This window comes from Typopeltis vanoorti, chromosome 20, assembly GCF_054136105.1.
Source record: "Typopeltis vanoorti isolate ZY-2024b chromosome 20, IOZ_Tvanoo_1.0, whole genome shotgun sequence".
Classification (NCBI taxonomy): domain Eukaryota; kingdom Metazoa; phylum Arthropoda; class Arachnida; order Uropygi; family Thelyphonidae; genus Typopeltis; species Typopeltis vanoorti.
Window position 1 is genome coordinate 107,970,197 of NC_143568.1, and position 23,858 is coordinate 107,994,054.

Sequence of the window (23,858 nt, forward strand, 5' to 3'; positions counted from 1 at the left end):
CTGTTACATATGTAACATTGATATGTGGTCTCAATACTGAAAACAAACTTCCCACAGAACTGCTAAACCACAGAAATACACACACACACAAGTTTGTAATGGGTATCCTGAACGAACTTCTAGGGTATGTGGTAGATCATGTTTTGATTAGCAACTCATGTCCCCAAACAGAGAGTTGCAATGGTAGTTGAAAACATTAACAGGTATGTGCTAACATAAGTTCAGCGACTGGTATGGATTGGGACATTAATATCAGGGGGTAGTTTGTGGTGACCAGGGAAAGGATGTTTACATAATTTTATCATGAACTCAACTACAACAAACCAGTGATCAGCAAACAAATCAACTCTAAAAACAAATAATGTTGGATGTAATATCCACTTAATTTTTATAAATCAACTCATTTCAGTAGAGTCCCTCACAATCAACAGCTTGGATCACCCCCTCAGGTTGAGTTATGCTGAAACCATAAATATCCTCTCCCTAGTGATGATAATGCAGTGTTGCATTGATGCACATCACATTCATGAACAATGGCAAATTACACAAATGCTGACTATGCCAACATGATGTTAATGTACAGTGAAGCTCAGTGTAATGGGAGGGCCATCCACAGGTTGTAAGCACAGCATTTCCCACATCATCCAACTCCATTGCACATCCTGTTTGCGAACATGATTCAGCGGTCACAGGAAACAGGTTCCTTTGATGCCAACAAGCATGACTGTAGAGCCCAAGGACTTGCTGTACCACAGACTTCGACAAGGAGGTGCTTCGTCATGTTGAGGATAACCCTTTTGTGAGTACCTATGGCGCTGCGCATGCCATGGGTGTTTCTCACACCAGCAACTGACAGGTTCTGCATGCCAATCAGCTCCATCCCTTCCGGTATCAGAAGGTTCACTTACTGGGCCCAACTGATTTTGCACCACGAGTTAGGTTCTGTAGGTGGTTCAGTCAATGATGTGAAGAAGAGCCTCGATTTCCAGAACTGGTGCTTTTCACCGATAAAGCTATATTCACTATAGAAGGACTGCCAAAACATCCATATTTGGACCAGGGACAACTGTCACATCACTCACCATCATGGATTCCAGAACAAGATCGCTGTCAACATGTGGGCAGGCAACTGTTGGTGATGAGTTGATCGGACTATATTTTCTTCCACCCTACCTGAATGGCCCCCATGTATATGACGTTCCTGCAAGAGACACTGCCACAGTTGTTGGAAGATGTGCCATTGCACATTATGCAACACATGACATTTCAATATGAGAGTGTACCACCACAATTTCCCCATGACGTTCAACACTACCTCCATCAAACATTTGGTGGGCAAGTCCCAGTGGCTTGGCCTGCACATTCACTGGACTTTTTGCCTAGTGCCACATGAAGGGTCTCATGTATGAAACCCCCTGTGGAATCAGTAGAATATTTGTTGGCAAGGATACTGACTGCAGTAGGTGAGATCCAAACCATGTCAGGCATTTTTGAAATAGTGCACCAGAACTTGCTAAGAAGGTGTAATGCCTGCTGTAAAATTGGTGGTTGCAACTTCAAGCACCTTTTGTAAATGTTTATGAAATTAAAATGTAATTTACCATGTCTTATGTTTACATTCTTTGTGATGTGTACACGAAATGTTTTCAACCTGTACCAATGCAATGGTACGTTTGGGGACATGGGTTGCTAATCAAAACCTGATCTACCTTTACTTCCCTGCATACCCAAGAAATATGTAATGGGTATTTTGAAACACCCTGTGTGCATGTGCGTGTGTGTGTCTTCTTCTTTTCAGCCATTTTCTGTCCACTGCTGGATGAAGGCCTTCTCCAGTTCCTTCCACCTTTCTCTGTTCTTGGCAATGGTTGACAAATTTTTCCCAACAAAATTTGACAATTCATCACTCCACCTTCATTTAGGATATCCCTGGCCTTGCTTCCCTTCTTTTGGAATCATCGCTCATCTTCTCTTCTGGATAAATGTCCAGCACATTTCCATTATAGTCGCTTGTGGTGAATAATGATGTAAGTGATATGAGTCTAGCTTCTTATCCAGATGTTTCGCTTCTTATATTTTAATGTGATGCCTAGCATCAGCCTCTCAATTTTTCTTTGAGTTGTTGCTAGTTTATTTGTCAGAGACTTTTGTAATTGATTTTGTTAAAGACCAAGTTTCACAACAATATGTGATGACTGAAAGTAACACTGGTTAAATGTCTTACTTGTTAAACAGAGTGGGACATCACTGTTTTGAAAAATGCTGTTCAGTTTTCTGAATGCATTGCAGGTGTTAAATTGTGAATGAAGATATTTGAGAATTATAATACTTCATTCACATTTAACATAATCTGCCATAACATAAGCAACACTTGTAAATATTATTTGATGTTAATCTCTTGCTCGTAAATTATTATTCATATAATTACTTTGAGTTTGTTTATTATTGTTTAATTATTTAATCTAGAATATGTATTAGTACTGAAAGGACTCCGTATTATAATGTCACTCAATTTATTTTATTTATTCCTATGTTAATGTTGTAAGAAGCTGTGCATATATATTATAAGAATTTGTATTTATCATATTTAAATGTATTTTATGTAAACTACGGAATATTACCTTATTTGTTATTTCTGAAAGAGAATGTAAATATGTGGAATTCTGCTGTTATGATTTTATGCAATTCTGATTGACTTTTAAATTTGAATTTAAATTTGATTGAATTTGATTGACTAGTAAAGGAGAAATGGAGTTGTTTTTAGTAAGTGCCTGCTTAGAACATGAACGGCTATGATATGGAGAGAAGCAGCCTGTAGATGTAAGCTGAACTGGCTAGAACCGGATTTTGGTGGGAAGAATAAAGGCAGTTAATTGGAAAACGAAAGTAAACAAGGGGAAAAAGCTCAGGGACAGCAAAGAGACCGGTTGTGAGTATGGAAGGAGAGTAGGAGATATGCGGAAAAATCGACAAAGAAAGGACCGGGAATAAATAGGCATTAAAAACTACCTCTATGGAATTCTGATATTACGATAGATTCCTAATGATTAGAGGGAGGAAAGCTGCAGAGCTGAAGTCAATACATAGTGCAAGATAAGGAATTAGTACATGACATAAATCTAATGTGTCAAGACTAATGTAGCTCTGTGTTCAATTTTTCAGTTAACTTAGTGAAGATTTCTTTGAATTGTGTTTCCTCACGGTAATTAGTTAACGGGAATTTTTAAAATGTCATCATCATCAAATTCCTGCCATGTACCCTCAAGGGGTGTACAGGATATGATAGCATTTCTGGATTATGTAAAAAACAATTAAATAAATAGAAAAAAAAAAAATTCTTAGCCCACCCACAGTCTTCTTCAGCACTACAGCCACATGTAGGGCCTTGGCCTCCCATTTTTGGGTTTCATAACTCACTATGAGGTGGAGTCGTTACCCCCACACTAGCCCACCCACAGTACTCTAGATTTATAACCTTTCATGGGTGGGAATCATATAAAAAAAAATCTATCTATCTATATATATTATATATATTTGGTCATAAAAAAATACTGACATGACATGACATATTTGGTCATAAAAAATACTTAAAAACAAGACTTTTTGTGGTCTCATAACCACAAAGTCTCGTTTTATATATATATATATATATATATATATATATATATATATATATATATATATATATATATATATAGAGAGAGAGAGAGAGAGAGAGAGAGATAATTAGAACTTACCTGCTATCACTTGTCTGCCTCTACCTTTACCATCTTTAGCTCCTTCAATGATTCCTGGTAAGTCAAGAAGTTGAATTTTTGCTCCTTTATATTTTATAACTCCTGGTACTGTTGTAAGAGTAGTAAATTCATAAGCTGCCACTTCTGAAAAAACTCCAGCTAGAGTTGTCATCAGAGTAGATTTTCCAACTGAAGGGAATCCTATATAAATGTGTATAAAATAGGCATTATTTTTTAGAAAAGCATTTTAAACCTAATATTCAATTAACACTTCACATCCATGTTTTGACGATGGCAAAAGACTTCCTGGCCAGATGATGGTTAAACAAGTACTACAGAGCAACAAAAACTACCTGCCGAGAATTTTAGCAATACATGTTTTTTGCACCCAGGTTTACTTTAATAATCTTAAAGATAAGGTGTTTTTATTTTTTTTTGGCTATAAGAACTTTTTTTGGAAGCATTTTTTAGTAATTTTCTGCAGTTGCATATCATCAATCTCTGATATGAATAAACAACAATACAAGAAAGTGAAATGTTTACCTATATGCACTGTGACCAGTCCTATAAGAGAGAGGAAGTAATTTATCTACAAATAATCCCTAAGTTATTATATACAAACTGGATATAGAATTGAAAAGGCATATGGATTATATATGTCTTTTTATGAATTTGCAAGTAAACAGAAATGTGTCCCCATTCTGATTTATTTCAACAATTAAATTTTATATGAAATAGCATGTTCTTCTACCTTAGAAATGTTTTGCACTTATGATCAATCGCATTAGTATATTTGCTTTCTCACCAGGGCATATGCAGTATGAATAGTCAATTTATATTTAACATATATGATTTAGGTTAAATTTTAGGCTCAATCATACACATTTTAGTATACTGTTATAAAAAGTTCAAGAACTGTACACCCATGGGAAGAGAGGGGGAAGGAAATTGAAATTACAAATGCAAGTGAAGTGGTGATGATAAAAACTGGGTGATGTAATGATTTAATAAACTATTTACATTTCATGCTGGTGTGAACTCATTTTAAGGTTCATCATCATCATCATCATCAAATTCCTACCATGTACCCTAAAGGGGTGTACAGGATATGAAAGTACTACATGAAAAAATTACATCATTACTAACTTCCTATCTACAATTTTCCTCCAAATCAGTCTGTTACTTGTCAAGACTCCAACATTATCAGATCTTATATTTCTATGGTCTAAGGCACTTTGTACCGTATCAATCCACCTATATCTTGGTCTTCCCCTGGGTTGTTTTCCTGCCAACCTGGCAGAGAACACTTGTTTTGCTAATCTTTCCTCTCCCATTCTATTTAAGTGACCATACCACCTGAGATTAGCTCTGCTAACGCATTCCTGGATGCTGACAATGTAAAGTTCTTTCCAAATATCCTCATTTTTAATATGATATTGCCATTGATGCCATCTCTTCACGCCTCTAATCTTTCTCAGGACTCTCATATCTGCGGTCTCTAGTCTTTGGTCAAGTGTTTTACTTCTGACCCAGCTCTCAGATCCATAAGTTAAAATCGGTTTGAACACTGTCTTGTATACAGCTAATTTAGTGTTCCGACTAATTTCTCCCTTATTCCATATGAATTTATTCAATTGACTTCCCACCATACCAACTTTGCTGATTCTGTTGTCTATTTCTATATCTAATTTACCATCTTCAGTAAAAATCGTGCCTAAGTAGCTGAAATGTTTTACTTGTTCCACAGGTTCTCCATTCACAACACAGTTGACATTTTCGATTCTGCCTATTTTCATTGTCTTTGTCTTTTTATTGCTAACCTTCATACCATATCTATTACAACAGTTATTCAATTTAGTCAGAGAATCTTGCAGGCTTGTAGCGGATTTATTTAGAAGTATAACATCATCTGCATAAAGCAAAGAGCTGACATTAACATCTCCAATTTTGATATCAGTTTAATACCACTTTCCTTCATAATGTGATCCATATAGATAATGAATAATAGAGGGGATAATGTACATCCTTGTCTCACACCAGATTTAACATTAAACCATCTTCCTGTACTTCCTTCAATTCTAACTGCTGACTTACAACTCAAATAAAGACTAAGTACTGCTTGATATAATGCCCCTTCGACACCATATAACTGCAGTGTATTGAATAGCTTCTCTCTTGGCACTATGTCATATGCCTTTTCCAAATCGACAAAACTTAAATACAGATCTTTGTTATATTCCCATGCTTTCTCGACTATTTGTCATAAAGTGAAGATCTGATCCTGACAGCCTCTATTTGGCCTGAATCCAGCTTGTTCTTCACCAAGCTTTTCTTCCACAATTCTTCTCAACCGTTTCTCAAGTATACTTGCATAGATCTTGCCAGGAACACTCAGTAGGGAAATACCTCTGTAATTCTCACATTCAGTTTTATTTCCCTTTTTATATATGGGTACTATGAGAGCTCTACTCCAATCATCGGGAATTCGTCCCTCTGTCCAGGCTTTCTGAACTATGCAGTGCAGTCACTGTAAGACTTTTATACCACCATACTTCAGCATTTCTGGTCAAATATCATCTACTCCTGCTGCCTTTCCATATTTCAAGCCTTTGATGGCTTTTTCTACTTCGAGTATGGATATGTATTCCTGACTGCATGTCTGGTCAGTGTTTTTTACCACTGTGCTGTCATCACTGCTTGTTTCATTTAGCAGTTTTTCAAAGTAATTATTCCATACTTCAAGGATATCTTTTTCTCCTGTTTTCCTGTCATCTTTATTATCTCTAACTCCTTTTACAGCACTCTTTCCTCCATTCCTAAGCTACTTCAACAACCACCAAAATATTTTGCCACCTTCTTGATATATATTTTCTATAAGGTTTAATGGAATAAATACAGCACATATAAACTTTCCTATCATTCCCTCTAACCCTTGTTAACAGATCCTCCAATCTCTGTTCAGTCAAGCTGAACACCCCTTTATTCACCAGACTTTCCTGTCCAATGGCTACAATGCCAAAAAGATCAACAAAAATCACTGTTCCTCTTCCTCCCATTCACTCACATCTCTCTCTCAACATGCTGATTATAGTAAAGTCATTTCTTTTTATATGGGGCACCTTAGAAAAATAGGCCAAAACCCTAAAAAATCACAATCTCTGCACTGCATTTAAACCTTATCTGAAGCTGGCCATCCTCAGCTGCTCTCCCAATGATCCTCTACATTCTTGCTCTATGCCATGTTCCTTGTTCCTGTAATGGATACCTTGCACAGAATCTAATGAAAAAAAACTACTACACTTCATCACATAAAATACAAATTCGAAAGACTTTAGAATCAGTAGCAGATTTAAAAAAATCAACCTAATCTTAATAAATATGGTTGTATTAAACTTCCAAAGATATGGGAAACTAATTCTCAGGCCTCCCACCCAACATAGCTAAGGCTAGCCAACAGAACACATAGAGGGGTCCCTTCATAGGACTTTAGGCTTTTAGTTTAATCTTTTCCACATGGTTATATACAAAATTGTGTGTGTGTTTTTGCAATTTTAATATTCTTTTCCTGATGATATCTCAGGGACAGACGAAAAATAGGAGTGATTAAACATGTTGGTTAATTACTTATATGTGCTGTATTTATTCATTAAACCTTAAAATGAGTTATGATTTAATCTCTTCAACACCTTATGATATTTAGTTCTCAGTATCATACAATATTATAATAAATTCTTAGAAGCTAACTTTTTGAATAGCTCATTCAGCTTAGAAATGCAGGTTAAGAAGCCCACAGGTGGACTTATAATGAATATAAAATTTCAACGAGCCAAAGTTTTTATGTAAGTAGTCTACTTAGGGACAGTGAAGTCCTATTGAAGTCCAAGATTTTGATTAACAGAAGTTACTTTTTTCCTATTTTCATTTATGCAATAGAGACATGATGGCTAAAACAAGAAAAAATAGAATAAGAATTCTTGCCATTAGGTATGGATTAGAACTAAAAAGTGTTGAAGAAATGCTTGGGAACTCTTGCTTGAAGTGGTTTTGGACATAATAATGAGAATTCTTCTTCCTCTTTTACTTTGCAGTGTTGAGGGTTTTCTATTCATTTAACTGCAACTTATCCTTGTGTACGTTGCAGTTAAATGAATAGAAAACCCTCAACACTGCAAAGCATAGGATATGTCTCCTGGTGTATCCTATGTCTATAGAAGCGTTGAGTTCTCAAGGCCAGTTTGCCTGCTTGCAGAATGAAAAACCCCAGATAAACTGGGGAGAAAAACTCTGCAGTCCATGCCCAAGACCGGCTAACTTGGTTACATCTAAGAAAGATCCTAAGATCCTCATGTCAGTGTCAGTAATCAAACCCAGGACACGTCTTTCCCAGGCACATGGTTGCGAAGCGCATAGCCACTCTGCTAACCGTGCAGACGTCTATAATGAGAATGCATTTAAAAATAATACCAAGAAAGATGCATGAAATGAAATTTAAAGGGAAACAGCCAAGAGGAAGACTACAGAAAAGGTGGAGAAACCAGATAAGAGAAGATTTAGAAAAAAAGAAACCTGAACAGGAATAATGTTCATGAAGGAAGAATTTGGGAAGATAGAAAAAAATGGAGAGATTTGATCCACTTGATAATTTTTGTTCAAACAGTTGTAGATAAAGAAGAAGGATGTAAGCAAAGACACTGTAAATAACTGGAATTCTTACATTGGGGTAATATCAAAATGATATAATGTTGATGAGTGTGCTTGTTCACAGCATGAATTCCAGTATTATTAAACTGCATAAATGTCTTTCTTTTATGCAGGTTAATAACACACACACACACACACATTGTTAATTCATTAAAATTTTAGCAGCATAAATTGTACTATAAAATTAATTCTCATGCTTTTCCATTTTTTTTCCATAAAAGGTTGTAAACCTATAGTACTTTAACATCGTTGGTGGGCCAAGGAATTTAAATTTTATTTACTTTTTTGTTTCATTTTATATAATCCATGAATCCTACTTTAGAGAGCAAACATGCCACTTTTGGAAGCCACTTCAAGTTCTCCATTAAGCAGGATGGTAATCTCACTAGAGAAAATAAAATCTCTAAATGTATTATTTGTAGAGAAACAGGCATAGATTTATATATCTTTAGACCTATACTGATTCTGTGTGAAATAATCCTATTTTGATAAAACACTTAATCTTCTATGCTTTTAAAGCTTTCCTTGAAAGAAAGACAATATTACTGAATTAAACTACTTCAGTGAAAGTAAACTCAAACTTTTGTTATGAAGGAATAGGAGATTTAATTTTGCTAAATTTAAGAAGTTCATTTCTTTTATAATCCACATGGTCATAAAAAAACCACCTACAAAAGGATGTGAACCTATAGCATATTAATATCATGGGCAGACAAAGGATTTTTTTTTTCTTTTGTTTCTACACCTACTGGCCACTGAATTAGTAACTTTTATTTTAGGTATAGGCATGTAACACCAATACCAATTCTCTCAATTCCTGTGCATCATTCAGTGTGTCATATGGGTCAGGAACAGCCTTCATTAAATGTTTTGGTATGCACATGGGAAGTTCTGTTTGTCCATACAAGACTTTTAGATGACAACGATATCATTCCTGACACTGTCTTAAGATTACAGTTATGACTCTTAGACAATTGTGGCTCCAGCCAGAAAAGTATCCACAATAAGCCCTTTATCTAACTCTGAAAGATCCTTTGTTTTTCCCATTATAATTAATCCTACTGATGATTACTGACCAGCAGTATTCTTAAATAGTTGCTAGAATATGTGGTGATGCATGTGACAACTATTTTGCATATACACTGCATAAGTGACATTTATATACATCTGCATAATGGTTTCTAATTATGTGTATACTTTGAGAACAGGAACCAAACCTTGGAGATTCAGTGGCAAGCCTTGAAGAAAACCCTGATTGATTCAGCTATAGAGGCATGTGGTGAAATTGTCTGCAAGGATAGAATGGAGGCAGTGAAGGAAAAGAAGAGAGTATATCAAAAGTTCCTGGCAAATAAGTCAGTTTGTGCTCTTAGAGAATACAGAGACAAATGTAAGAAAGCTAAACAATGTGTAAAACTAGCTAAACAAAAGTCATGGGAGGACTTTGGCAAGAATATAGAAAATAAATATCAAGATGGTGGCAAAATATTCTGGAAGTTGTTGAAGAAGCTTAGGAATGGAGGAAAGAGTGCTGTAAAAGGAGTTAGAGATGATAAAGGTGACATGAAAACAGGAGAAAAAGATATCCTTGAAGTATGGAGTAATTACTTTGAAAATTAGCTAAATGAAACAAGCAGTGATGACAGCACAGTGATAAAAAACACTGACCAGGCATGCAGTCAGGAATACATATCCATACTTGAAGTAGAAAAACCCATCAACGGCTTGAAATGTGGAAAGGCAGCAGGAGTAGATGATATTCGACCAGAAATGCTGAAGTATGGTGGTATAAAAGTCTTACAGTGGCTGCACTGCATAGTTCAGAAGGCCAGGACAGAGGGACGAATTACCGATGATTGAAACAGAGATCTCATAGTACCCATATATAAAAAAAGGAAATAAAACTGAATGTGAGAATTACAGAGGTATATCCCTACTGAGTGTTCCTGGTACGATATATGCAAGTATACTTGAGAAACTGTTGAGAAGAATTGTGGAAGAAAAGCTTGGTGAAGAACAATCTGGATTCAGGTCAAATAGAGGCTGTCAGGATCAGATCTTCACTTTACGACAAATAGTCGAGAAAGCATGGGAATATAACAAAGATCTGGATTTAAGTTTTGTCTATTTGGAAAAGGCATATGACAAGGTGCCAAGAGAGAAGCTATTCAATACGCTACAGTTATATGGTGTCAGTGAGGCATTATATCAAGCAATACTTAGTCTGTATTTGAGTTGTAAGCCAGCAGTTAGAATTGAAGGAAGTACAGGAAGATGGTTTAATGTTAAATCTGGTGTGAGACAAGGATGTACATTATCCCCTCTGTTATTCATTATCTATATGGATCACATTATGAAGGAAAGTGGTATTAAAAATAATATCAAAATTGGAGATGTTAATGTCAGCTCTTTGCTTTATGCGGACGATGTTATACTTCTAAATAAATCCGCTACAAGCCTGCAAGATTCTCTGACTAAATTGAATAACTGTTGTAATAGATATGGTATGAAGGTCAGCAATAAAAAGACAAAGACAATAAAAATAGGCAGAATCATTGAAAATGTCAACTGTGTTGTGAATGGAGAACCTATGGAACAAGTAAAACATTTCAGCTACTTAGGCACGATTTTTACTGAAGATGGTAAATTAAATATAGAAATAGACAACAGAATCAGCAAAGCTGGTATCGTGGGAAGTCAATTGAATAAATTCATATGGAATAAGAGAGAAATTAGTCAGAACACTAAATTAGCTGTATACAAGACAGTGTTCAAACCGATTTTAACTTATGGATCTGAGAGCTGGGTCAGAAGTAAAACACTTGACCAAAGACTAGAGACCGCAGATATGAGAGTCCTGAGAAAGATTAGAGGCGTGAACAGATGGCATCAATGGCAATATCATATTAAAAATGAGGATATTTGGAAAGAACTTGACATTGTCAGCATCCAGGAATGCGTTAGCAGAGCTAATCTCAGGTGGTATGGTCACATAAACAGAATGGGGGAGGAAAGATTAGCAAAACAAGTATTCTATGCCAAGTTGGCAGGAAAACGACCCAGAGAAAGACCAAGATATAGGTGGATTGATACGGTACAAAGTGCCTTAGATGATAGAAATATAAGATCTGCTAATGTTGAAGTCTTGACAAGTAACAGACTGATTTGGAGGAAAATTGTAGATAGGAAGTTAGTAATGATGTAAATTTTCATGTAGTACTATTATATCCTGTACACCCCTTGAGGGTACATGGCAGGAATTTGATGATGATGATTATATATTTTGCTGTATTTTATTTTTGCACAATCCGCAACTCTGCTCTAAAAACAGAGCTTTTTTTAAGCCACTTCAGATCCTCAATAAGTGGGACATGGTCTCAGATTAACTATGAATTTCATCACCTGCCTAAAGATAATCACAAATATCCATGCTCACAGCAGAATTCAGACTTACACCTGTTGGCTGGATAGCAGTTATGCTAACCACTTGGCCAAACAGGTCAGCAAAGTGCTTAGTAAAATTTCTTTCAAATGAATTTCAGGCTGGTATATATAATTTATTTGAAGGACATCAATGCATTCTCATAGATTCTCTGAGTGATATATTTTAGAGAGAGAGATTATTAGACCCAGTTTAATTTGTCAATATGATAAGTTATTATCATTTGCAAAAAATGACAACTGAATTATATTTCATTTTAACTTACTATGAATATTAAGTGTATTTAATGATGATGCAGTTTTAATGTTGGTTCTAAAGTAAACTATTTGAATTTTCCCTTCCTCATTACAAAATAAACATTATGAGCCAATATTCAGAATCATGTTATGCAAAAATATTTACTTTTTTTTTCCCCTTTAAGTGAATTGCACTCAAAAAAGGATGTAAGCCAATCTTACTAAGCCCATATTAGTACCATGGGTGGGCTAAGAATTAGTTAAGCCAGAAATCCTACAATAAGTATCTTATAGACATTCACAAACATCCATGCTTGCAGTGGGATCTGCAAGCATGGATGTTTGTGAATGTCTGTAAGAGAGAGAAGTGCATACCACTTGAACACTAGACTAGTTTTACCAAGCAGTTCATGCTAAAATTCCTGCCATTTCCTCTCTAGAAAGGAATGGCAGGAATTTTAATGCAAATACTTTTAAAACCAAATTGATAGTCACCTTAAATAGTCCTTTATCGATCCAGTTTTTGAGCATGCACCCACATTAAATTTAAATCAGTAAGTGATCAAGATGTCACATCAACAATAAAGCATAGTGTTTTATAATATGCAACAATCTGAATCAATGATATTCATGTGCAATGAGAATTTAGATGAATCTAGCAAGCAAATCCCTTCTGAATAAATTATCAAGTGGTAGTATGTATAATCAATTTAAAGAAACGGGGAATGTTGAAAGATATATTATTATTATTATTTTGGTATAGCCATTCTTCTTCTTTTTCTTCTTCTTCAACCTTCAGGTTCTGTCCACTGCTGGACGAAGGTCTCCCCCATGATTTTCCAGATCACTCTGTTTTCTGCCTTTCCCATCCATCTCACTCCTGCAATTTGTTCCAGTTCATCTCTCCACCTTCTTCTGGGTCTCCATCCATTGGTCTCCACTCTGTTGTTTTTCTAGTCCATCTCCCATCACTGTATCTGGCAATATGGCCAGCCCATCTCCACTTAGCTGTTTAATGTACTTTACAATATCTATGACACCTGTTTGAGATCTTATCCAGATATTTGTCTTCCTATCTCTTAATGTTATTTTTAGCATACTTCTTTCCATGCGATGTAGTGTTGTTCTCAGCTTTTTGTTTAGGGCTTCTGTTAAAGTCCATGTTTCTACTCCATATGTTAGGACAGGAAGAATGCACTGGTCGAAAGCTTCTTTTTTAGACTCATAGGGATGTCACTTCTGAATATGTCTCTCATCCAAGGTGAATTTTTTGTTCAATCTCTTTTCTTTGGTGCTCCTCAAAGGATAACGATTGGCCCAAATATACATATGAAGTAACTTGTTCTATTTCATGGTTTTCAACTTTGATAGTTCTATGGTTTATGTATTTATTCATCATTATTTGTGTTTTTTTTTCTCTATTTATTTTTAATCCAATTTCTCTGGAGGCTTCATTTAGCTGATTTAGCCTTTCTTCCAGATCTTCAAGATTATCTGCTATTAGGACAATATCATCTGCAAATTTCAGATGATGCAGCCTTTCTCCATTTATGTTTGTTCCTTTTGTTTCCCAATCAAGGCTTCTAAAGACTTCCTCTAGTGCAGCTGTAAATAATTTGGGAGATATGGTGTCGCCTTGCCAGATGCCTTTTTGTATTGGGAACTTTTCACTGTTTTTATATAATTTAATTACAGAAGTTGCATTATTGTAAATATGTTTTAGTGTTTCAATATATGGTTTCTCAGTTCCATGGGTTTCAAGTGCTTTTAGTGTTGCAGATGTTTTAACTGAATCAAATGCTTTTTCATAGTCTATATAGGCCAGACATAAGGGTGTATTCAATTGATTTTTCAATGAGCTGTCTTAATGTATGAATATGGTCCAAAGTATTGTAATTCTTCCTAAATCCAGCTTGCTCACAGGATTGCATTCCCTCTAGTTTAGATTTTATTCTATTATTTATAATTTTTGTGAAAACTTTATATATTATGGGGAGTAGGCTTATAGGTCTGTAGTTTTTAATTTCTTCCTTATTGCCCTTTTTAAAAATTAATATTAGAAGTGAATTGTTCCAATTTTTTGGAATTTTTCTCTGTTTTAGGCATTTATTGAAGAGTTTACTCAACTGTTTGATAACAGGGCTTCCTCCCAGTTTTAAGAAGTCTACCATAATTCCATCTTCTCCTGGGACCTTTCCATTCTTCATTTCCCGCAGTGCCATTTCCACTTCACCTTGTAAGATCTCAGGGGCATCATGTTCTTCCTCACTCGAGTTATCCATAGAGGATTCTTGGATGTCCCGGTCTTTGTCTTCATAGAGTTCAGTAAAAAATTCCTTAATTCTTTTGATTATTGTATCTCTATTTTTTATCAGTTCACCATTTTTTCTTCTTTCAGCAGCTATTTCCTTTGTTCCAACTGATAATGTTTGTCTTAGGACCTTCATATTACTATTGTTTTCTATTGTTTCTTTAATTTTCCTAGTATTATACGATCTAAGTTCATGTTTCATCCTTTTACGTATAGTTTTACAAATTTCCGTGTATTCTATTTTATTGGTGTCATTCAAATCTCTTTTCATATCTCTTCTTTTCTTCATCAGATCTAAGGTTCCTGTCTTAGTTTTGCCAATCCTTGGTGCCTTTTTACACCTCCTATTTCTAGTGCACAATTTAAGATAGATTTTGTTAATATTTCATTAGCATCATTGATGGTAGTAGCTGTGTTTAACTTTTTTAGTTCATTTTTGAGTGATTCTCTATAACAGCTTTTATTGTAGTAGAGATTTTGTAGATTCACTAAACTGGACTTTTTTCTTATGAGCTTATTCCGTTCCCATTTTTTGTTGATCCATACTTTTGCCCTTACTAGTCTGTGGTCACTTCCTGTGTTAAATCTATTAAGCACTTCGGCATTATTTATTATATATCTTCTGTTGGAGAGGATGAAATCTATTTCATTGTAAGTTTGTCCATATGGGCTTCTCCAAGTCCATTTTCAGTTGATTTTCTTCTTGAAAAAGCTGTTCATAATAAAGAGGTTATTTTCTTCTGCAAATTCAATGTCTTTCTCCTCTTTCATTCCTCTGTCCAAATCCAAATTTACCGATGGAGTTCAGACGGTCATCTCTGCTTCCAATTTTGGTATTAAAATCACTCATTGTAATTATGTAGATTTCTTTAGAATTATTGAATGTGGATTCTAATGTTTCATAGAAATCTTCTATCTTCCAGGACGTCCTCTTAAAAGATTCAACGATGACTTCTAAGGTCGGAACAGGCCACGCTAGGCCTAAATCCTTGGTATGCATGATGATGATGATTTTGGTAACCTCCACGGAGACAACAGACTCATTGTGAAAGGCCCACTCAACCAGCAATATGTCTATCATAACAAGATTTGGAGTTATTTACACTACCTGCATTCACAATGCACTCAGGCAATGCATTAATAATTAAGTTAAATTATTATTAGTTCCTTATCGGTTATTTTCTTGAATGTTAATCTGTTATTTATCAGGTCTCAAATATTCACAAAGTGACCAAGAACTTCTAAGCTACTGTTTTAGTGGATTTGCAATAAAATGTTCATACCATTTCAGAGGAGGAGGAGAAATAGTGTAGTATTTGCATGATACTTTGCGACATCATGGTAAACACATCATCAATTTCTGATTTATACCCTCAGGGACATACAGGATATTATAGTATTATCTAATTAAGTTAAATAATTATTAGTTCCTTATAAACGATTTTCTTGTATATTAATCTGTTATTTATCAGGTCTCCAATATTCATAAATTAACGTTTCAGTCTTCTAAGGCACTACAGACTGCATCAAACTACTGAGATCTTGGTCTTTTCCTGTCATTCTAGCATCCCATACCTGTATTGTTAACCTTTCTGCTCTCCCATTCTGGTTAAGTGGCCATACTACTTTAGATCAGCTCTGCTCACACTTCTTGCTAATAATATATCAAGTGCCATTTTTAATATTTACATTTTAATGTGATTCTGTCATTGATACCATCTGAATCAATATTCTAATTTTTCTTAGTATCCTCATATCTCCAGTCAACTATTATTTTTAATCCAGATCTCTAAGGTAAAATCAGTTTAAATGCTGTCTTTATACTATTCATTTTGACATCTGGTGAAGAGTCACATCTGACTCCTCACCATACTAGTTTTGCTTATTTTGTTATTTCCATATTATTAAAATCAGACCTCCAGGAAGTCAAAAGAACCAATGCAGAAATCCCCACTTTCACGTACAAAGTTGATCAAACTTGTCTAAATTCATTCGCCATTTCTGCATTCACTGCATTCTCAGGTAATGCATTCCACTCCCCAACCACTCTCCATCAACACAGCCTGCTTCTCATCCCCTTGCATACATCCTCCTTATATACACCTTCTAGGGATTACCTGGAATTTAATTGCCATCTTCATTAAAACTGTCTAAATAGCTGTTTTAAATGTTTTTGTTCTTGAGGTTCTCCACTGAGAATGCAATTAATGTTTTCCCATGCTCCTGCCTAGTTTGATAGTTCATCTTTTTTTAATGCTGATTTCATACCATATTTGTCACACAACTATCCATTTAGTTTAAGAATACTGAAGATTTGTACTAGGATTTTTTGGAGAACAATCCCATCTACACTAAAATAAAGATCTGAGTTAAATTTAGCAGATTTTAAACATATGCACACATACAATTTATATACTGTAAGCATATAACCAAAAGGGATATGGTAACTTTTGAGGCCATCTTTAGTGTTGTTGCATTAAATAAAATATTTAAGCATAACAAGAAAGCAGATGATATGAATTTCATCACCCTGGTGAGACCACTGCCTCACTTATTGGAGGTCTTGAAAAAGGCTTTAAAAAAGTTTCATGTAACAGTAAGTAAGTACTGAAGTCAGCAAAATTGGTACAGAAAACCTACCAAAGAATGGCTTGAAAATCAGAATTTAGTTACTTAAGTATAAAGAGCTAATAAGCTTCATTTCGGCAATGAAAACATTACTTAACTTAAGGGGATATTAAATCCCACATAGTTTTAAAACCGAATAAGAAACTCAAAAATTGGAATCAGAGTTTCTTGCCGAATATAGTAAACTATAAAGTATCGGCGACACTAGCGTTAGCCAATGCAAGTGATCCTAGTACGTAGTACAATACCAGGGCAACTCGTTGCAAAGACCTTAATTTAAGTAATGTTTTCATTGCCGAAATGAAGCTTATTAGCTCTTTATACTTAAGTAACTTAATGGTTGCACCTGTTTGGAAAACTCGTTCACGGAGTACATAAGTTCTTTTCGCTATACACTTTGGTATTAGGTCTAGCTACTCACTGATGAAGCCTCAAAAAAGGCTGAAACCGGTCTGGGTAGTGACCTCCCTCCATAATGTAATAACAGCATACATTTCCTAGGAAATGTGTTTTTACATTATGGAAAATACCTAAGAATAGCGATCTGAACTTCCCCCACCTTTGCAACGAGTTGCCCTGGTATTGTACTACGTACTAGGATCACTTGCATTGGCTAACTCTAGTGTCGCTGATACTTTATAGTTTACTATATTCGGCAAGAAACTCTCTGATTCCAATTTTTGAGTTTCTTATTCGGTTTTAAAACTATGTGGGATTTAATATCCCCTTAATTTAAGTAATCAGAATTTAGGACTGCAGAATCAGATATTCTAGAGTTTTGATGACATGTATAGTGTATGATTTGTTAAATGACAGAGAAAGCAAAATGTAATGCACTGCCATAAGCAAAATGGATTTGTAGCCAATAGAAGGGCACTAACATACAGTAAAAGAGAAGATGAAAGAATAGAGCCTTGTGTTACTCTAATAACCTTTAATGGACTTTTTTTACTCAAGCTCTAAAGCTTGAGTAAAAAAAAAAGTCCATCCACTATCATATGTAATGCAACATTCAAGACAAAGGTGGTAACTCTGTTGCATACATAAAACAGGCATAAAAACAGAACTTATTTAATTAAATTGTATGATACATTGGTAGACAAGCTGTTATCTTTCTTAAGAATAGGTTGAATATGGGCTAACTTCCAAGTTTCAGAATAAATATTAGTGTAACAGGAAAGTCTAAAAAGGCAATACAAAACGGGAGTCAACTCTGAAGCACAAATCTTCAGAGATATATCATCAGAATAAGAAGACTTTTTTGGTATTCGGTTGGGACAAGATTCTTGTGATCATTCTTAACAAAATCAAAGAAGGCACTGAATGTCACTGGAATGGTAGGAAGATATTTACTAAGATCATCAATGCAAAAATTCAAAGAAAAGAAGGCAAAAGATTTTTTTTTTCTTCTAAGAATAACAAGAGAACTATCAATATGACCAAAAGAGGAAGTAGGAAGGCTAAATAAGTGAATATTATAGTTAGTAGCTTTGGCACGAGCCAGACAGCACGACTGCAATTGGAACACAAACAAAGCAAGTTTCCTACTTTTTTTGCCTTTTCAAAATCAGTTTGATGTGCTGATAAATTGTATATAACTACTTTGTGCTCTTGAAATGGATATTTCAAAGAAAGCCAAATTTTTTTTCTCTTGAATAACTTTGGCATACTTCTTGAACCAAGGCTTAGATAACATATGAAAATTGAAAATGTATTGGAAAAATTAACATTTCCATACCTATAAGATTTATTTCCATGATGTAATCAAAAGGTTCAGTTAAACACTTGGGCTATTTAAACTGGTTTGTTGCCCGCACAACCTTAAGGGCTCACTTTAGTGAGTATGGGTTTGGTAAACCCGAGGTATCTGATGCTGGACCATACCTTACTTCATGTGATATACATCTGTTATATTATCTGCAGACTGGTCCCTCATCTTTTTTCTTTTCTTCTTGCTTCCCCCTCCCCAATGCTATAGAGTATTTGAGGGCTAGGGATGAATCTTTCCTATTTCATCTTATGCAATGGGAGTCTGCCTAACCTAGTAGGCAGAAGTCCCAACCCACCTGCCAACGTGGGATGAATTGGGGGACAAAACTTCTCAGATATGTGGAAAGGGCCTCTGCAACCCTACCACTTTCTTCTTGCAGTGACTTCACTCCAAAATACTAATATGGTTGTGACTTACAATACATCTCATGCTGCATCGGTTGTTGCACAGAATAATCAGAGCCATGTTCAGGGCTTAGGCAGAGGGTCCTGTTTGAGAAGTATATTACAGTCTCCAACAAAAGTCAGTGATATTGTGAATGAGGAACACAGAAGGTATAGGATTAATCTTAGAAGGGAATTTTACCTAGGCACATGAAATGTTTGGGGTCTACAGATGGGTACTCTTGAGATTGTCTGTAAAGAGATGGATAGGTATAAAACTAACATCCTGGGAATTACAGAGACCAAATGGAATGGAGAAGGTCACTTCAAAAGACAGGATGGTAAGCTAGTTGGTTATATCCAGAGCATGGTCTGCAAGACAAGAGTGGCTGTACTGGTGAAAAAATTACAAAAATCTTAAAAAAACATGACTTGACCTCTTGTTACAGACCACATAGAAAATTAGCATTCCTTATCTGCTCCACTAAAGACCAACCACTCCCCCTAGACCTACCTGGTGTATACCAGGTCCCTTGCAGCTGTAAGTTGTCTTACTTTGGCCAAACAGGCAGGACAGCGAATATCAGAATTTTAGAACACAAGGACTACATCTGGTTTCACCAGTACAGCCACTCTGGTCTTGCAGGCCATGCTCTGGGTACACTACACAGAATACGGTGGAAGAAAGCCACAATAATACACTGTAGCAAGTTCAAATTTGAAAGACTATTCATGGAATCAGCCTCAGTCCTAAGAAACATGCCAAACCTCAACAAATTTGGTTGTATGAGACTGCCCTAAATTTGGGAGGCTTACATCAGGAGACCTTCAGCCCAACCGCCAAGAATACCAGGACTTTTAGGGAAACCATAGCTTCCTCGCTTCATTTCTCATTTACTGTGTTTAGTACCTGCGTGCACATCTTTACTATAAGTTCCTTTGAAGATGGCAACGTCGCGTTGCCGAAATATATTAAAGTTTAATTTAATATATATTCTATTGTATGTTGAAATTTCCTTAAGTTTTTAGCAAGCACGTATAACCAACGTCTAAACCATTCTACGAGAATTAGTTGTTTACTCAGGAGGTGACTCAAAGCATCATGGGATAGCTGTGATGATGAAGACAGCTGACGCAAGATGCCTTGTTGGCTATAACCCCATTAATAATAGGATACTACTTTCTATTTGACTTAAGGCTCAGCCTACCAATGTATTCATTGTGGCAGTTTATGCACCCCACATGGATAGGCCTGAAGAAGAGAGTGAGGAATTCTATGAAAACTTACAGATTGTTTTGGACTGCCTACCAAGGTAAGACATACTTTACATCTTAGGGGACTTAAATGCAAAAGTGGGAAAGAGTATTAGAGCTATGCCAGAGTGTATGTTTGGTCTGGGTGAACATAACACTGGTGAAAAACTGTTGGAATTTTCCCATCCTAACAGATTAGTTATTACCAATATATACTTCCAGAAACACTCACGATGGACATATACTTGGATATCTAACACTGATAGGTCAAGTCAACAGATTGATTACATCCTGGGTCTCCAGCAGTACAAGACAAGCATCGCTGATGTGCATACTTGTCATGGAGCAGATTGTGGTATAGACCATCAGTTAGTAAGAGTCAGAGTAAGACTCTGAAAACTTCCAAGTCAGGCACATCCCACTAGACTGGATGTTAGAATAATTCCTAGTCGATTCACAGAAGAAACATCAACTCAGTTGGATGATTTTTTGGAGACCAATGAGAACTCACCAGAAATGCTCTGGGAAGGAGTCAAGGTGATGATATAATCAAGAAGTATCTTGGCCCAATAAGAAGACCAAGAGACCCATGGATATCAGATTTAACATGGAAACTAATCAAAAGAAGGCGGTTGGAAAAACAAAGAGATACAGGGACCGAAGAATATAAGAGATTACATAGCAAAGTCAAAAAGAGCCATCAAGCAAGGTAAGTTTTATACTAAAATATGAGGAGATGGAGTTCCAGTTGAGGAGGCACAATTATAAAAGGATGTTTTATTTAGTTTGTGACCTAAAGCACAAGTTTAAGCTCAAATTCAATGTCATCAAAGACAGAAATGAGCATTACTAACAGAAGAACTGGGAATCAAAAACAGATGGAAAGAATACTGTGAGGAACTGTACAATAGAGTAAAGAAACTTTGGAGGAGCCCTCTCACCAGGAAAATTCCAATTTGGAACCACCTCCACTTAGGCATAAAGATGAAAGAGCAGTTACTCAGCTTAACAGCAATAAGGCCCCGGGTGCAAATGAAATCCCAGCAGACTTGATTAAGGCCACAGGATAAGAGTGTTTGATAGATTGATTACAAGGATATGGGAGACAGGATCATGGCCTAGAGACTGGAAGAAGTAGGTTTTCATACCACTATATAAGAAGGAAGATACGAAACCTTGCAAGAACTACAGAACTATTAGTTTAATATCTCATGCAAGCAAAATTTTATTGAAGATCATGCTAAATAGAATTGAGGCAGAGATGCCTGAGGAACAAACAGATTTTAGAAAAGGAGGAGGGCACTAGAGATCATATCCTTTGCCTTAGACAGATCATAGAAAAGTATAAAGAATTCAGACTCCCTCTGGTAATATGTTTCTTAGACTGCTATAATGCTTTTGACTGTGTTCAGCATGTGAAAGTGTGCGAAGTAATGAAAAGAATGGATTATCCTCAACACACTATCAGGTTGATAACCAACTTGTACAGGGAGCAAGAAGCCACAGTAAGAACAGGGTGCTGGATTAAGTGAGTGACTTCAGGTTGAAAAGGGAGTTAGGCAAGGATGCTTTCTTTCTCCTCACTTGTTTAGTATATATGCTGAGGACATCATGTGTGAAGCATTGGATGAGCTCAAGACAGGAATTATGACAGGTGGTAGATTGATCAGTAATCTGAGGTATGCTGATGATACCATACTCCTCAGAAATGTGACAAGGAAGAACTAGGACAAATTCTTGATAAAATTAACAAGATCAGTAATAACAGAGGACTTAACTCAATCCTAGCAAGACAAAGATTATGATTCTCAAAGGAAATACAAACAGGAAAGCACTTGAGAAACAAGTGTACCTTAATGGAGAAAGAATTGAGAAAGTCAGCAAGTTTGAGTACCTGGGATTCATTACTAATGCAAAGAATTGCTATTTGGAAGATGCCAGAAGAAGATTAGGAATAGCTAAAACCACAGTCAGAGACGTGTCTAAAATTTGGAAGGATGGATCTATCTCCACAGGAACAAAGTTGAGGATTTTGGATGCAGTTGTTTTTCCAACAGCATCTTATGGATGTGAGACTTGGAATTTAAAGAAGTCAGATCAGAAAAGGATAGTGAGATGTGGTGTTACAGAAGGCTGTTGAGGACATTATATACTGAAAGGCATACAAATGAATGGGTGTTAGAAAAGATCAGTAGAACTTTAAGGTTCCTTAAGGATATTGACAGAATAAAGTTAAAATATTTTGGGCCCACTGAAAGGATGGACTGATCTTCAGAGTTGAAGTCTCCAGAAAAGCATATAACAGGACTACATGGAGAGGCCTGGTGTGGCACATCACCAAGCATTGGAGTGACCATACAGCATCTGTGGATGCTCAGTGAACAGATGATGTTGCCTGCACTATTACATGATTTACATCATATGTCTTATTGTCATATGCAAATTTAAATATTCTATTTCACTTTGTTTTACTTTTACTAATTTTACTCATAATCAACACAGAATGTGGTCATAATACCAGAGCAAATATTGTCATCATCATCATCAAATTCCTGCCATGTACCCTCAAGGGGTGTACAGGATATGACAGTACTACATGAAAAAATTACATCATTACTAACTTCCTGTCTACAATTTTCCTCCAAATCAGTCTGTTACTTGTCAAGACTCCAACATTATCAGATCTTATATTTCTATCGTCTAAGGCACTTTGTACCGTATCAATCCACCTATATCTTGGTCTTCCTCTGGGTCGTTTTCCTGCCAACCTGGCAGAGAACACTTGTTTTGCTAATCTTTCCTCTCCCATTCTATTTAAGTGACCATACCATCTGAGATTAGCTCTGCTAACGCATTCCTGGATGCTGACAATGTCAAGTTCTTTCCTAATATCCTCATTTTTAATATGATATTGCCATTGATGCCATCTGTTCACGCCTCTAATCTTTCTCAGGACTCTCATATCTGCGGTCTCTAGTCTTTGGTCAAGTGTTTTACTTCTGACCCAGCTCTCAGATCCATAAGTTAAAATTGGTTCGAACAGTCTTGTATACAGCTAATTTAGTGTTCCGACTAATTTCTTTCTTATTCCATATGAATTTATTCAATTGACTTCCCACGATACCAGCTTTGCTGATTCTGTTGTCTATTTCTATATTTAGTTTACCATCTTCAGTAAAAATTGTGCCTAAGTAGCTGAAATGTTTTACTTGTTCCAGAGGTTCTCCATTCACAACACAGTTGACATTTTCAATGATTCTGCCTATTTTCATTGTCTTTGTCTTTTTATTGCTGACCTTCATACCATATCTATTACAACAGCTATTCAATTTAGTCAGAGAGTCATGCAGACTTGTAGCAGATTTATTTAGAAGTATAACATCATCTGCATAAAG

General features: G+C 35.8%; 1 protein-coding gene across 2 annotated transcripts in view; it reads right to left on the bottom strand.

Annotated features, from left to right (window-relative positions):
• 128up (GTP-binding protein 128up) overlaps positions 1-23,858 on the bottom strand; it is a 79,243-nt gene that overhangs the window by 41,053 nt on the left and 14,332 nt on the right. For both annotated transcript variants that reach the window (XM_090409994.1, XM_090409995.1), the window contains exon 3: positions 3,738-3,938. In XM_090409994.1, the coding sequence (XP_090266120.1) occupies positions 3,738-3,938 (201 nt within the window). The remainder of the gene's footprint in view (positions 1-3,737; positions 3,939-23,858) is intronic.